Below are 15,914 nucleotides of genomic sequence, written 5' to 3'. Positions count from 1 at the left end.
TGTGAGAGATAGTAGACACCGCTATCTCTACCGAGACACCGGTAGAGGTAGCAGTGTCGTAAGTCAATCAAACTAGGGCACTCCAACAGTAGGTGCAGCACGGTAAGCGGCACCAAGCAATCATCACAGTAGGGTTGAGGGTCCCTGGTCAACAAATATCTTTATGTAAGATATGTGTGACCGATTCGTACCCGCGCTAATACAATCTGTGTACGGCGGTCGCAGATATGAGTGTATGTCCAGTCATGGCGAACGGAAATGGTAATCTCTCCCATTTTCGAGGTGGCAACCCCTGTTTGCCACCTCCTCTGCCATCTTGCAACAATCGCCAGACAAATGTACTGAAATATCTCTAAACGGGAAAGGGGCAGGGGGTGGAGCGCGACTTACTGCCTCTTTAGCAAGGCGGTCTGCGTGTTCATTCCCGGGAACACCAACGTGATTAGGGACCCAGCAGAACCCAACACGATATCCTCGTTTCGTAAGTAGATATAGCCACTCCAAAGCTGATAAAACCAATGTGATAATGGAAATAATAGAGGAGAGAGCAGTAAGAGCATTGCGAAAGTCACTAAAAATTGTAAAAGGAGAAAAGGGGAGAGTGAAAATGATCTGTAGACCTAGAACTATGGCATACAGCTCCGCAGTAAAGACAGATGCCACTGAAGGAAGGCTACCAGACCGGTAGAAGGATGGAAAAACCACACTAAACCCAACACTTGCATCGGACTTAGAACCATCAGTAAAGAGAGGGATGGCTTCAGAATGGGTAGAATAGTGTTCTAAAAACCGTGTGTGGGACAGAGCTGGCGCGAGATCCTTCTTCCCATCCATGGCAGGAGGGCATAACGAGACAGCAGGAAGCTGCCAATAACCAACTCGAGGGAGTCGGAAAGAGTAGACAGGAGTGGGGGCTATTGACAAATCCATCATGAGAGAGGCGACTCGAAAGCCAAAAGGTTTAGGGAGACTAGGTCGAGTGATATATCCTTGTGAACGCCAGTTCCGCAATATTGACACACAAGGAACAGAATCAGGAAGACGGAGGGTGCGAAACTAACACCGGAGCATCGAAAATTGGCGCCGGAGGTCGAGCAACCAGAAACCTGCATCCACTAGTAGGCTAGGAAATGGAGATGTCCGATATGCACCCATAGCCAAGCGTGCATGATGCACGAAGTCAAGCATGCATAGCCGTACATCCGTTGCAGATGAGTAGATCTCACAACCGTACTCCAGCTTGGGAAATATAAGTGTACGGTGAAGAAGCAATAGAGTTTCCCTGTCCGCACCCCAAGAGGTGTGACTAAAAACACGAAGATTGGATAATGCCTTCCTACAAGACACCTTAAGAGAACGGAAATGGGAAACGCAGATGAGACAAGGCCAAGATATCGAGTCGCCTCCACACATGAGAGGTGTCTATTGGCTAGGTATAAATCAGGATGTGGATGGACACCACACTTGCGACAAAAATGCATGGCTACGGTCTTCGAGGTGGAGAAACGAAAACCGTTTATGTTGGCCCTACTGGATACCCTATTGATTGCTATTTGGAGCTTGCGCTCAATCAATGGCATACTAGCGGCAGTAAAAGAAATACATAAATCATCAACATATAAGGAGCTGTGAACGCCATCATGGAGAGTATCTATAACACCATTTATGGGGACTGCGAATAGTGTAACACTGAGAATACTTCCCTGTGGGACATCATCATTTAGAGCAGTAGCCTCAGACAGAACATTCCCCACTTGAACCCGTAAAAGACGTTTGGATAAAAACTGCTAAATAAAAATAGGGCGGTGATTAGCGAAGGTCTCACAAATAGAAGACTCCAGGGATAAAAGCGATCCAGGGATGAATGTAGTAGACCTCATCTTTCGGAAGCCATACTGTACCGATCATAAGTAGTTTCTCCTCTCCAAGAACCACATGAGTTTTATATTTACCACCTTTTCCAACAAATACAAGATATCAAAAATATAGGGCGGTACGTCCTAGCCTGGAGATGACCTTACCTAGACTTCGGAAATGGGAGAACTACTGCCACAGCCCAAGAGGATGGAAAATCACCGGTATGCCAAATCATATTATAAAGATTTAATAAAAAGGTAAAAGCACAGTCAGACAAGTGGTGCAAGAATGTATAAAGAATATCATCTGGGCCAGGATAGAAGTCATGACACTGGGACAAAGTGGTACGCTACTCAGAGACAGAGAAGGGAACATTATAAGACTCCCTTCCAGTCGACGAACAGTTGACAGCGAGAGATGCCATACCTTGGCGATAACGTGCACCTGGCGCTGCAGGATCCTTCGGGGAAACACTAGCAAAGTGCTCTTCAAAGAGGTCAGCGACAGTCTTAGGATCTGGCACAGTTCGTGCCAGCAGACAACAAGATTGGTGGGGAGGGCGCAGAATACTTCCCAGCAATTCAGCGGACTTTGTTGAATACATCCGTAAGAGGGGTGCGACAGTTAATAGAAGAGACATAAGCTTTCCAAGAGGCTCTTTGTGGCTCCTTCAAAACGCGGTGGGCCTGAGCACAGCAACGTCGAAAAGCATACAGACAATGCGGGTCCCCACGATGTTGCCGGAGACGAGAGATAGCCGCCCGTTTCTCTTTCACAGCGTTAGTGCATGCTGCGTTCCACCAAAGAACGGGACGCTTAGTAAAGCGACCAGACGTTTTAGTCATTGTCTGAATCGCTGCTGAACGTAAAAAGTCAGCAAAATAATCAACAGCCTCAGAACAAGTATCAAAGTCAGCCAATGGACGGATAAAAGAGCTAAGTTCAGTGAATCGTGGCCAATCTGCCTTGTCTAAAACCCAGCGTGGGAGGAGGGACTGTGGCTCAGATTCCACAGATTCCATTAAAATCGGAAAGTGGTCATTACCATGTAAATCGGGTAGGACCCGCCAATTAAAATCAAGGAAAGAATTAGATGTACACAGAGGAAGATCAAGAATTGTAAAAGTCCCAGTTGGACTGTGAAAATGTGTAACATCCCCAGAATTTAAAACCTCCAATCCATCATCCTCAATAAAAGAAGCGAGTAAAACCCCCGAGGATTACTAGCATCCTCATACCACAAAGGGTGACGGCCGTTAAAATCCCCTAGCAAGAGGAAAGGCGGAGCTATGTCGCGCACTAAACCATCAAGATCTCCCCTGGAAACAGGAACCCGAGGAGGGAGACATACACTACAAATAACGTAGGATCGTTCCAGGAAGACTTTGACAACAAGGGAGAGTTAAGTTGCAAGGGGACAACAGGTATATCCTGACGGACTAGGATACCTGTGCCACCATGGTTGCTCTGTTCAGGGAAAGGAGTGTTAAAAAAAGGCATGATAGCCAGGAGGACTATAATAAATACTATCACCAAACATAGTCTCTTGTAGAGCGACACAGCAGGAGAAAACTCCAATAGTAAAGCTCGGAGTTCCCCCCTTGAGGTGCGAGGGCCTCTACAGTTCCACTGTAGAAGCTTGAAGATGACTATTTAGGTGCAGTGGACGGGCAAGCCTTTTGAAGGATCTGCCCGTGACTCACCTAACTAGAAATAATTAACAGACGAGAAGACACCGGGAGTTGAGATGTGCCGGTTTGATGGACCACAGCCTTTCGCCCTACGGGTGAGTGATGAGAATGATCACCATTCCTACCAGTCAACGGAGGACGAGGGTCAGGCTGCATTGCACTTTTCGACACAGTGGGTTCAAGAGGGACGGCTGTGATAATATCATCGGACGACTCCATGTCAAGACCAAGGCGTGATAAGAAAAAGATGGATTAACATTTACCATCAAAAGGGAGTCCAATCTAGCAGAGAGGCCTCCCTCAGAAGAACTCCCAGAACAGGAGGCCACTGTGGGAGGCACTTGTGGAGGGGAATCCCCCTCCCTACTCAGACCTGAAGATGACATCTCGCGGGCCAGGTCAGCTACTTCACGAGAACCTGATATTTTTGTTTTCCCATAAGTATCAAGTAACACAAAATAGGGGCAAGGGAAACCATCTACTGGGACAACAATGGGAGCGAGCGCTGGCTGTCGTAAATAGGGTATCTAGTCCTTATGTGGACCAGTCATTTTCAAAAAAGGCCTCACATGATGCAAATGTTTTTTCCAGGACACCGAACCATCCAACACAGGATGACCCTGATGGGGCGATCCCTCCAGCGGGTGGCTCCGCTGGTCCACTGGCAGCCTATGTAGAAACCATTTGGTCTGGCCCCTCACTGACGACCTTACTAGCATGGGTAGCCCTCTCCCCCTTGGAAGGGCAGAGTAGGGGCCTAAGCCCCCTCTAGCCTAGCTCGCCAAGTCACAGGGGCACACAAGCCCCCCCCCCACCACGACAAGGCGGTTCCCATCTGGGGTGGACCCTGGATGGACGGTGCCCTTAGCATTTGCCTATACTGCCTATGCCACGGGTCTGCCCTGTATATACACTGTATAAAGATGCAGCGAATTGATATACTATATGAAGAGTAATACAGGTAAAATCGAACTCTATTCATGAAGAAAGGTATACCAGTTGATTGTCTAGTGAAATGAAATATAGATTAATTTGCCCTGTCGGCAAACGGATGTTGTAGCGTGTCCTTAAACTCATTTATTAAATAAAAGTGTGCCCTTAAAATAACTTACCATACTGTGCCCTTAAACTCACACATTTTCTTACATACACTCAAGTCCCATGCTCTATTCAGCCACTGTAAAAGTCATCTTTTCACGTTTTCATGAATCTATAATCTTCTCCCTACTAACTTGTTTCACTTTCTTTCACAGAACTACCACATAAATCCTTTTCTTCTTTATTTTCTCTTACACCTACACATCACAGACAAGCACATACACGCACACCAATACTACACTTTATTATGTTTCTAGTCATTTTATATAGGTAGGATTTGTAACGACCACTGTGATAGTTTTGACCATCATCATTATTATTATTATTATTATTATTATTATTACAAACACACACACACACACACACACACATACCTGTTCGCAATGGTGGCACTGCAGTCCTTTAATTACAGAGTCATGACCTTCCTGCCGTGCCAGATCAGCGGGAGTCATGTTGTCAGGGGAGATCACATGCGGGCTTACGCCGCGTTCCAGCAAAGCCTTCACAGCACGAGTGGGAGCCCCGCGCAGAGCCGCGACATGAAGAGGCGTCAAGCCTTTCTGGTTCAGCGTGTGACCGTCACAGACCTCAGGGACGTTGGCTATGGATGCCGGATCGCCCGCCATCAGCCAGGACAGGACTGTGTTGTGGTGGCCTTCATGCCCTCCAAGCCACGCCACCTGACCATTAGTATTTTTATTATAACAATCATAATAATGATGATAATAATAATAATAATTATAATAATAATAATAATAATAATAATAATAATAATAACGATAAAAATAATAACTATACTAATAATAATAAAAATAATATTATTACATATTATTATTATCTTTATCATTATCTTTATTATTATTATTATTATTATTATTATTATTATTATCATTATTATTATTATTATTATTATTATTATTATTACTATTGTTGTTAATATTATTAATATAATTAATTACCTTTAAGCCTGGAAAGTGGAAAGAAATTTTTATGGAGTGAACCTCTTTTTTTTAGGGTTAATTTTCTCTATATTTAGACAAAATTCCCATTCCACTAAAAATACTTCTGTCAACAAACACAATACAGTAATGAACCTTACCAACAAAAGACTTGACTCTTCAAAATTAGATGTTCCCTCGCTATAGCTCATCATTATCATTATTATTATTATTATTATTATTATTATTATTATTATCATAATCATTATTATTATTATCATTATTATTATTAATATCTAAATTATTATTATTGTTATTATTATTATTATTATTATTATTATTATTATTATTATTATTGTCACTATCATTATAATTAGTAGTAGTAGTAGTAGTAGTATATTAATATTATTATTATCATCATCTTCATTATTATTATCATTATTATTATTATAACAATGTTAATAATATTTGTGATGGTAAATATACTAATGATGATAAAAGTAACAATAAAATATGAAGAGTAATAATCATCCCCCATTTCTCCCTCTCCCTTATCCCCTCCATCTCCTCCCATCTCTATCTCTCCCCTCCACTGTAACCTGGCGAACTAGGCTAGAGGGGGCTTAGGCCCCTGCTCTGCCCTGTGGAGGGATCGCCCAATAGAGGCCGTCCTGTGCTGGATGGTTGGGTGTCCAGGCTGGGATGCTTTGGGAGAGGGGTCTTAGCTCTGTCGTGGACAAACTTTCTGCATCATGTGGGGCCTTTTCTTAAAACGATTGGTCCGCATGGGGACGAGGTACCCCGTCCACGGCAGCCAACGCTCGCTCCCATTGTCGTCCCAGTAGGTGGTTTCCCTTGCGCCTGGGGCTGATCTTTTGTGTTACTTTTTCTTTTATATGGGAAAACACAAAAAAAACATTCAGGTTCTCGTGAGGTGGCTGACCTGACCCACGAGACGTCATCTTCAGGTCTGAGTCGGAAGGAAGATTCCCCTCCACAAGGGCCTCCCACAGCAGTCTCCTGTTCTGGGAGTTCTTCTGAGGAACGCATTTCTGCTGCATAAATGTTAATCCATCATTTTCCTATCATGCCTTGCACTCACTTTTCAAGGCATATGGTACGGTTGTTCGCATTTGACTGGTTTATGATAAGGATTTTCCTTCTAACCGCTGCTATGTGACGTTTATGTCATATGATGAAGCCCGTTTGGCTTATGAAAATGTAGCATCTCTACCCCTTGCCGGCTCTGGCTTTAAAACTTAATTTCTCCAGTCACGTAATATTTCAGACAGTGACTTGGATTATATCCCAAATGTTTTTGAAAGCTACTTAGAGAATTCAGTTCCAGAAGTTCGCCACATCCCGCCTCAACGTTGGTTTGTGGCGTATTACAGAAATGGGCGTGGGAATTTCATCCATGCCTCCCGGTATTTGTCCAAAGAGATCGGCACGATTCCTGAGGGAAACCTCAAGAAATACGGGAAGGGGGCGCTCGTGCGAGCTAAAGATATTATGCAGGCGAGGATGTTACAACATCTCCCATTCCCTACTGAGAGCATGTTTGAAACTGTGAAGGCTCATCCTACTTTTGATTATAGTAAAGGTTGTGTGTACAGTCAGGATCTCTATGAATTTCCTAAGGAGGAAATACTGGCTATGTGTCCCAGCTCAGTCCAAAAGGTAACTAAGATGAGGAATTCTACCAAAATGAACTTTCTCACCTTCTTTGGTTCCACCCTCCCTGACCGTGTTAATATCGGTCGTATCAATCTTAGTGTGAGGCGTTTTGTTTCTCGTCCTCTTCAGTGTTTCTCATGTTATTTGTACGGTCACGGTAAAAGCTCCTTCAAAGAGGCTTCCCGATGTGGTAATTGCTCTGCACTAGACTCACATTCTGAGGAGCATTGCAATGCTGCTGCTTATTGTTTCCATTGCCGTGATGCTCACCTGGTACGTTCCAGGCAATGCCCTAGGTATCGCCTGGAGCAGGACATTCTACAACTTGCTAACACTCAGTTCATCAGCCTCGGTAGCGCCCGCCGTGAACTCTTGTACCGTCAGAAGGCCGGTACTGGTGCGACATCCTATGCTTCATTGGCTTGCTTCATTGCTCTGCACTAGACTCACATTCTGAGGAGCATTGCAATGCTGCTGCTTATTGTTTCCATTGCCGTGATGCTCACCAGGTACGTTCCAGGCAATGCCCTAGGTATCGCCTGGAGCAGGACATTCTACAGCTTGCTAACACTCAGTTCATCAGCCTCGGTAGCGCCCGCCGTGAACTCTTGTACCGCCAGAAGGCCGGTACTGGTGCGACATCCTATGCTTCATTGGCCGCACGCTCTTCAGTTGAGTCTGCCGGTCCAAAGACAACTCCTTCTGCTACCTCTCGCTCTGTTGGGGCGGGTGGTCCTGTTCATTTGGCCAATAGGTTTGCCCTTTTGTCCGATGACTCGGTCGAGTCATCTCTTAGAAGTGACGAGAATACATGAATAAAACAAAAGCATGTACCACAAAGCATTCATGACGCAGCCTTTCAACACAACGTGAGTGAGAGAGGGGGCCAGCCAATCAGCGGCCTCCTTTCAAATGAGGCTCGGCTTCACGGCTCAGACTTATGTGAACTGACTATAGTGGAGTGCCCCAGTTTGACTGATTTAAGACACTGCTACCTCTACCGCTATCGCGGTAGAGATAGCGGTGTCTATTATATCTCAAAGGTCCTTGGACCAGAGTGTCTGGCCCAGGGCCATGACGTTTTTAGGTTTTTGGGAGAAGCTGGCCTTCTCCCAAAGCTTTGAATTTTATTCTTATTTTATTATGTCTTTTAATATTTTATTTAGTTTATTGTCTTTTTTTTAGTTTTTAACTACTGTATTGTTTTTAATTGTTTTTAGTTAGTTTTTTTTTTTTTTTAACTACTCTGACATTTTGAATTATTGAAGCGGCGCCATATGACCTTAGATGTTGCGGCGCCTTATTTAAAATCCATCCATCCATCTTCTCCATCTCCTCCCTTCTCTATCCCTCCCCTCCATTTCCTCCCTTCTCTCTTCCTCCCCTCCCTTCACTTTTCCCTCCTGTTTCCCTTACATCTCTCCCTCCTATCCTGTCTCTCTCCTCCTCTTCCTCCTCCCTTCCTCTTTCTCTCCCCTCCTTTTCCTCAACCCCTTCCTCTCATCCTCCTTCTCTCTTGTCTCTTATCCCTTCCCTCCTCCATTTTCCCACCCACTCTATCCATTTAATTTCCTCTTCCCTCCCCACATCATCCCCTCTGATCTTCCCTTCCAACGCCTACTCTCTCTTCCCCCCCGATCTTCCCTTTCTACAGATAGAGGCCCAGCAAGCACACAACACATGACGCACAGGCTTACCACTTCGTCCACACGCCAATGTTTGCTCCTCACTACACCACCGCCATTTTTGACAATCCAGGTCTCCACCTCGTGGCGGCCGAACATCACGGCCATCTTCAGGGGAGTATATCCAGCCTCGGATTGCACGGACAGGTCACCACCTCGCTGCACCAGCCACTGTACAGCTCTTACATGTCCCCCCATTGCAGCAATGTGCAGGGATGCGTTGCCAAGACTGTCTTTAGCTGTGAGAGACCAGCCAGCACCCACCAGCTGCTCCAATACCTCCACGTGGCCATTATAACTGGCGGCATGCACTGAGGTGGCTGCCTTGATGTGTGCAGGAGCGGGAGGGGTGACGGGCACTAGGGCTGCCACACATTGTTGGTGGCCCCACCACGCAGCATGGTACAGGGCTGTAAATCCTGTGAGAGAGAGAGAGAGAGAGAGAGAGAGAGAGAGAGAGAGAGAGAGAGAGAGAGAAATATATTATCATCATTTCTATTATCAGTTACAGATATAGAGCGATTACTTATGTTATGTAATCGATTACAATTACTTCATACTTTACTTTCATGATTATGATTAAGACAAAAAAAATTAGGCATATTTGATTATGATTACGGTTGTATGATGTATTAATCATGATTACAATCGTATCATAGTAAGAACTGAAAGATAAACTTATTATGTAATCGATGACAACTGAATATTATGATCACTTCATGTCTGTAGTATTATTATTATCATTATTGTTGTTATATTACTATTAATACTAATATCATTATTGCTACACTGTTGTTGTGGAAAGTGGTGAAGGAGACATAGATAAATAAACACTTTATTCTATATAAGTTTTCCCCATGTGGCTTCTTCAGACGAATATGACTCGCAGGATGGTCAGTCAATATTTTGTTGGGCATAAAGCCCCACACAGGGTCGAAGTGATCCGTCCGCGATTGGTGGGACTTTCACCAGTGCTGGTGTCACTTTTTCTTTCTTGACTTGGTTTTATATATATATATATATATATATATATATATATATATATATATATATATATATATATATATATATATATATATATATGTTGGGGCCTATGGCGCCTGTAGGTCTACTTGAAGTGGTAAGGAATTTGTTTAATCAAAGCAGTTACCACTCAACAAAAGCCTCACTATGCAGTGAAGTCACTTTGGGCAGAATACAATCAAACACACACACAATAGGTGACATTCCGTGGAAAATCTCACCTTACTGTGAGAATATGAAAAAAAAAAAAAAAAAAAAAAAAATATATATATATATATATATATATATATATATATATATATATATATATATATATATATATATATATATATATATATATATATATATATATATATATATATAAATTGTGCTCCAGCGTGGGCACGAAACCCTGTCACCAACTTAGGAGACACCATTTCAGCCACTGAGCCATCCTGTCCCGTTAATGAAACCATACATTCTAAGTGGTAATCAATTTGTTTAACAAAGGCAGTTAGCACTCCCCCCCCCCACACACACGCCGCGTAGTGTAGTGGTTAGCACGCTCGACTCACAATCGAGAGGCCCGGGTTCGAGTCCCAGAAAGCAGTGAGGCAAATGGGCAACCCTCTTAATGTGTAGCCCCTGTTCACCTAGCAGTAAATAGGTACGGGATGTAACTCGAGGGGTTGAGGCCTCGCTTTTCCGGTGTGTGGAGTATGTTGTGTTCCTACCCGAAGATCGGTCTATGAACTCTGAGCTCGCTCCGTATTGGGGAAGACTGGCTGGGTGACCAGCAGATGACCGAGGTGAATTACACACACACACACACACACACACACACACACACACACGTAGCTAAATCCACCACTTTGTTTTTCGTTGAGGCCTCGCTTTTTCGGTGTGTGGAGTGTGTTGTGTTCTTACCCGAAGATCGGTCTATGAGCTCTGAGCTCGCTCCGTATTGGGGAAGATTGGCTGGGTGACCAGCAGATGACCGAGGTGAATTACACACACACACACACACACACACACACACACACACACACACACACACACACACACACACGTAGCTAAATCCACCACTTTGTTTTTCTATGTATCTATGGTCTGTCTGTCGTATTCTTAAGTCTCATAAATCGGATACATCAGGTTTTGATGAAATATCTTCCAGAGTTTTAAAATATTCTTCTGAATAATTAGCTATCCCTTTGACACACAATTTCCTAATCACTTGAAAAAAGCTAAAGTAATTCCGATATTCAAGTCAGGTCACGTAGGGGATGTTAACAACTATAAGCCTATATCCATTTTAACAGCCTTCAGCAAAATATTTGAAAAAATAATATGCAATAGATTAATAAATTATCTAGAGATAAATAACATATTAAACAATTTTCAACATGGATTTCGTGAAAACCGTTCAACAGAATCTGCTATCTTACAATTTGTGAATAATGTGTACAATTCACTTGAGGGAAAACTTTGCACACTTGGTATTTTTATTGATCTCTTGAAAGCGTTCGATTCTTTAAATCACACAATATTACTAGATAAATTACAAAAACATAGGTATTAGAGGAATCCCGTTTCAATTATTCAATAGTTATCTTTCTAATACTTCGTAGTCAGTTTATTGTAACAGTTCCTCCTCAGATTTCAAGTTCATATATAGAGGCGTTCCACAAGGCTCTATATTAGGACCCATTCTTTTTCTAATTTACATCAATGATATTGTAAATGCAAGCTCAAAATTTAATGTCACTATATATGCAGATGACAAATTTATTACTTTCTGGTGATAACATTGATTCACTACATAGAAAGGCAGAGGTAGAGCTGTTGGCAATCTAACAATGGTTAGAAGCTAATCAATTAAAGTTAAACATTTAAAAAAATTACATTTTATTTCAAAACAGATCACAGAAAATCTTTTCCACCATTGTTCCTGAGAGGTGAAAGTCTAAATCAGGTGAGCCACACAAAATTCCTTGGTGTTTGGATTGATGAACATGTAAATTGGAAATATCATATAGATGATGTATGCTCTAAAATTTCAAAATTTAATGGAATATTATACAAAATTAGACATAACCTAACAAAAGAGTCATTAATAAGTATAAACTACACGTTATGTTACCCATACCTGATTTATTGTGTTGCTATTTGGGTCAGCACATGGCCATCATTTATCACTAAGATCAAAAGAAAATTTTTTGATGTATGTTTTTTCTAGGAAAATATGATTCAACTTCTACTGTTTTAAATTCTTCTCAAATGCTTATGTGATTTAATTCACAAATATTTTACCTTATTGTTAATCTACAAAATGTTGTACAAATATACAGGAGAAAAATATTCAAACTGGTAAATTATGATTATTAAACAAGGGAATAATATTGATCTTGTATGTCCACAATTTAGAACATCTCTCTTCAAAAATAGTGTTTTGTGTATTAGCCCTAAATTGTTTAATAATCTATCTCCACATATCAAATCATATATACAAACAATAAATATTGCTTCATTTAAAAAACACATAAAACAAACTGTTCGTGAGAATGAAAGGTAGTATGAATTATTATTTATCCTTCCTACTAAAATAGTTCCTAAATATTATTGTAATTTCATTTGTCCATTTAGGTAATCTTGTAATTATTATTATCATTATTTTTTTTTTTATTGGGGGGGGGTTATTTTCCATTCTGTTCAATTTAAGCTAGTACCGAACGTCCGTTCACATTATCATAATGTTTAGACATGTTTGCTAAGAAGCCACGGCTTGGCAGGCATTAGCTAGGACTATGATAATAATTTGGATATAAATGTATATATGTTAATTATGTACTAGCAATAAATGATTACTTACTTACTTACTTACTTACTTACTTACTTACTTACTTACACACACACACACACACACACACACACACACACACACACACACACACACACACACACACACACACACACACACACACACAAAAAAAAAAAAAAAATATATATATAAAAATAAATAAATAAATATATATATATATATATATATATATATAGTGGGATTCGAACCTACGAGTGTATTATGTCTACCCGATCTCACGCTCACCACCTTATCCACTACGCCACCGCTTCCCTTATTCTGTCCAACTCTCTTTTGCAAGAGTTAACCAGTATTCTCAATCATTCATATTTTTCTCTAATATACTGTGGAACACTCTACCTTCTTCTATATTTCTCTATCTTCCTATGACTTGGCTTCATTGAAGAGGGAGGTTTCAACACATTTATCCCTTTCTCTTGGCTAACTCTTTCGGACCAGCATATGAACTAACATTCTAAGTGGGCCTTTTCTTTTTTTTTTTTCTTGTCTTAACTCTTTCCTTTGCCCTTGGCCAGATTTTCTATCTTCCATAAAAAATAATAATAAATATATAAATAAACTCTTTCTGAATAACGAACACATTTACTCCGTACTCTTTGTCACCTGATGGATGTATATTTCACTGAGGAAGGAAAACAATTACCTATTATGCAACAAAGATTAAAGGTTAAAGAGAACTTAGTGATTACTTGTTCTTCTGCGACTTACTGGTGACTCTATCCCTGAACCGGTAAAAATAATTGAATCTTTGCAGAATAACTCATCGCTACAGTGGATCATTTTTTTTTTAGAATGATGAAATGCCTTATCAGATAACGCAAATAGCACACTGTATATAGATTATGTGTATTAAAATTTGACCATATCTTTCTTATTTTCTTCCTACTTTCCATGTTGTTTGTCTATACAACATGGTATTGTCCTTATCTGGGGGCAATTTAGGCTGGGGTTGTGACGGAGACAACTGTCTGCCTTGGTAGCGATCGATGGTTATGCCGTCTTACTACTACTAGTAGTAGTAACGATAATGATGATAATAAAAATAATAATAAAAATAATAATAATAGCAATAATAACAATAATAACTGATAAATTATCATTATAGTAGTAGTAGTAGTAGTAGTAGTAGTAGTAGTAGCAGCAGCAGCAGCAGCAGCAGCAGCAGCAGCAGCAGCAGCAGCAGCAGCAGCAGCAGCAGTAGCAGCAGCAGTAGCAGCAGTAGTAGTAGTAGTAGTAGTTGTTGTTGTTGTTGTTGTTGTTGTTGTTGTTGTTGTTGTTGTTGTTGTTGTGGTGGTGGTGGTGGTGGTGGTGGTGGTGGTGGTAGCAGCACAGCAGAATTATTATTATTATTTATTATTATTATTATTAGCAGCAGCAGCAGCAGTTGTGGTGGCAGCAGCAGCAGCAGCAGCAGCAGCAGCAGCAGCAGTAGCAGTGGCAGTGGTGGTGGAGTGGTTGTGCACTGCTACACCACCACAGCAGCAGCAGCAGCAGCAGCAGCAGCAGTGGTAGTGGTGCAGCAGCAGCAGTGGTGGTGGTTGTACTACTGCTGCTACAACCACCACTACAGCAGCAGTAGTAGTAGTTGTGCCACCACCACCAGCAGCAATAATAGCAGCAGCAGCAGCAGCAGCAGCAGCAGCAGTAGCAGCAGCAGTAGTAGTGGTTGTGCTATTACTAGTAGTAGTAGTAGTTGTACTACTACTACTACTACTACTAGTAGTAGTAGTAGTAGTTGTACTATTACTAGTAGTAGTAGTAGTAGTTGTACTACTACTACTAGTAGTAATAGTAGTAGTAGTAGTAGTAGTAGTAGTACATAAGAACATAAGAAAAGAGGGAAGCCAGAGGCCGCCAGGCCTACACGTGGCAGTCCCTGTGTGGTTAAAGCTACCTAATTCCATCTATCCTCCCCATCCATGAACTTCCTTAATCTTCTTTTAAAGCTCCCTATTAACTCAGCTCTGAGTTAATAGGGAGACTGTTCCACTCATCAACTATTCTGCTAGAAAAACAGTTTCTTCCCATTCCATTCCTAAATCTGAATTTTTCAAGTCTAAACCCCATTATTTCTGGCTCTGTCCCCGCTACTGATCCTAAGAACTTTGTTCATGTCCCCATTATTAAAACCCTTATGCCACTTAAATACTTTTAGCAGGTCTCCTCTTAGCCTATGTCTCTCAAAGGAATGCATATTGAGGTTTTTTAGTCTCGCTTCATAGGGAATATCCATCATTCCCTGTATCTTTTTAGTAGTAGTAGTAGTAGTAGTAGTAGTAGTAGTAGTAATTATAGTAGTAGTAGTAGTAGTAGTAGTAGTAGTGGTAGTAATTATAGTATTATTATTATTATTATTAGTAGTAGTAGAAATAGTAGTAGCAGAACTCCCAGAACAGGAGACCTCTGTGGGAGGCACTTGTGGAAAGGAATCCATCTCCCTACTCAGACCTGAAGATGACGTCTCGCGGGCCAGGTCAGCCACCTCACGAGAACCTGATACGTTTTTGCGTTTCCCCAGAAGCATAAAGTAGCACAAAAGAATAGCTCCAGGGGCAAGGGAAACCACCTACTGGGATGACAATGGGAGCGAGCGGTGGCTGCTGTGGACGGGGTACCTCGTCCCCATGCGGACAAGTTGTTTTTAAAAGAAAAAGGCCCCACATGATGCGAGTTTGTCCACGACAGAGCTGAGACATCCTCCCAAAGCATCCCAGCCTGGACACCCAACCATCCAACACAGGATGACCCCTATGGGGCGATCCCTTCAGCGGGTGGCTCCGTTGGTCCACTGGCAGCCTACGTAGGAACCATTTGATCTGGCCCCTCACTGGCGACCTTACTGGCATGGGTAGCCCTTTCCCACTTCGAAGGGCAGAGCAGGGGTCAAAGGCCCCTCTAGCCTAGATCACCAGGTCACAGGGGCACGTAATCGCTCCAACCACAACAAGGAGGTTCCCATCTGGCGGGGCTCACAGCATTGGTGCATGCTGCATTCCATCAAGGAACGGGATGCTTACTAAAACAACTGGACGTCCTGGGGATTGTCTGAAACGCTGCTGAATGTAAAAAATCAGTAAAATAATCAACA

General features: G+C 42.0%; 1 protein-coding gene across 6 annotated transcripts in view; it reads right to left on the bottom strand.

Annotated features, from left to right (window-relative positions):
- The window catches only part of LOC123502745 (serine/threonine-protein phosphatase 6 regulatory ankyrin repeat subunit C-like), a 71,371-nt gene that overhangs the window by 33,424 nt on the left and 22,033 nt on the right, over positions 1 to 15,914 (bottom strand). For all 6 annotated transcript variants that reach the window (XM_045251983.1, XM_045251982.1, XM_045251984.1 and 3 more), the window contains 2 exons: positions 8,959 to 9,365; positions 5,021 to 5,326 (listed from right to left, as the gene is read on the bottom strand). In XM_045251983.1, the coding sequence (XP_045107918.1) occupies positions 5,021 to 5,326; positions 8,959 to 9,365 (713 nt within the window). The remainder of the gene's footprint in view (positions 1 to 5,020; positions 5,327 to 8,958; positions 9,366 to 15,914) is intronic.

This window comes from Portunus trituberculatus, chromosome 12 (assembly GCF_017591435.1).
Source record: "Portunus trituberculatus isolate SZX2019 chromosome 12, ASM1759143v1, whole genome shotgun sequence".
In the NCBI taxonomy this organism is placed as follows: Eukaryota; Metazoa; Arthropoda; class Malacostraca; order Decapoda; family Portunidae; genus Portunus; species Portunus trituberculatus.
Note: the sequence above shows the minus strand (reverse complement) of the source record. Positions and strands in the feature narration are given on the sequence as shown.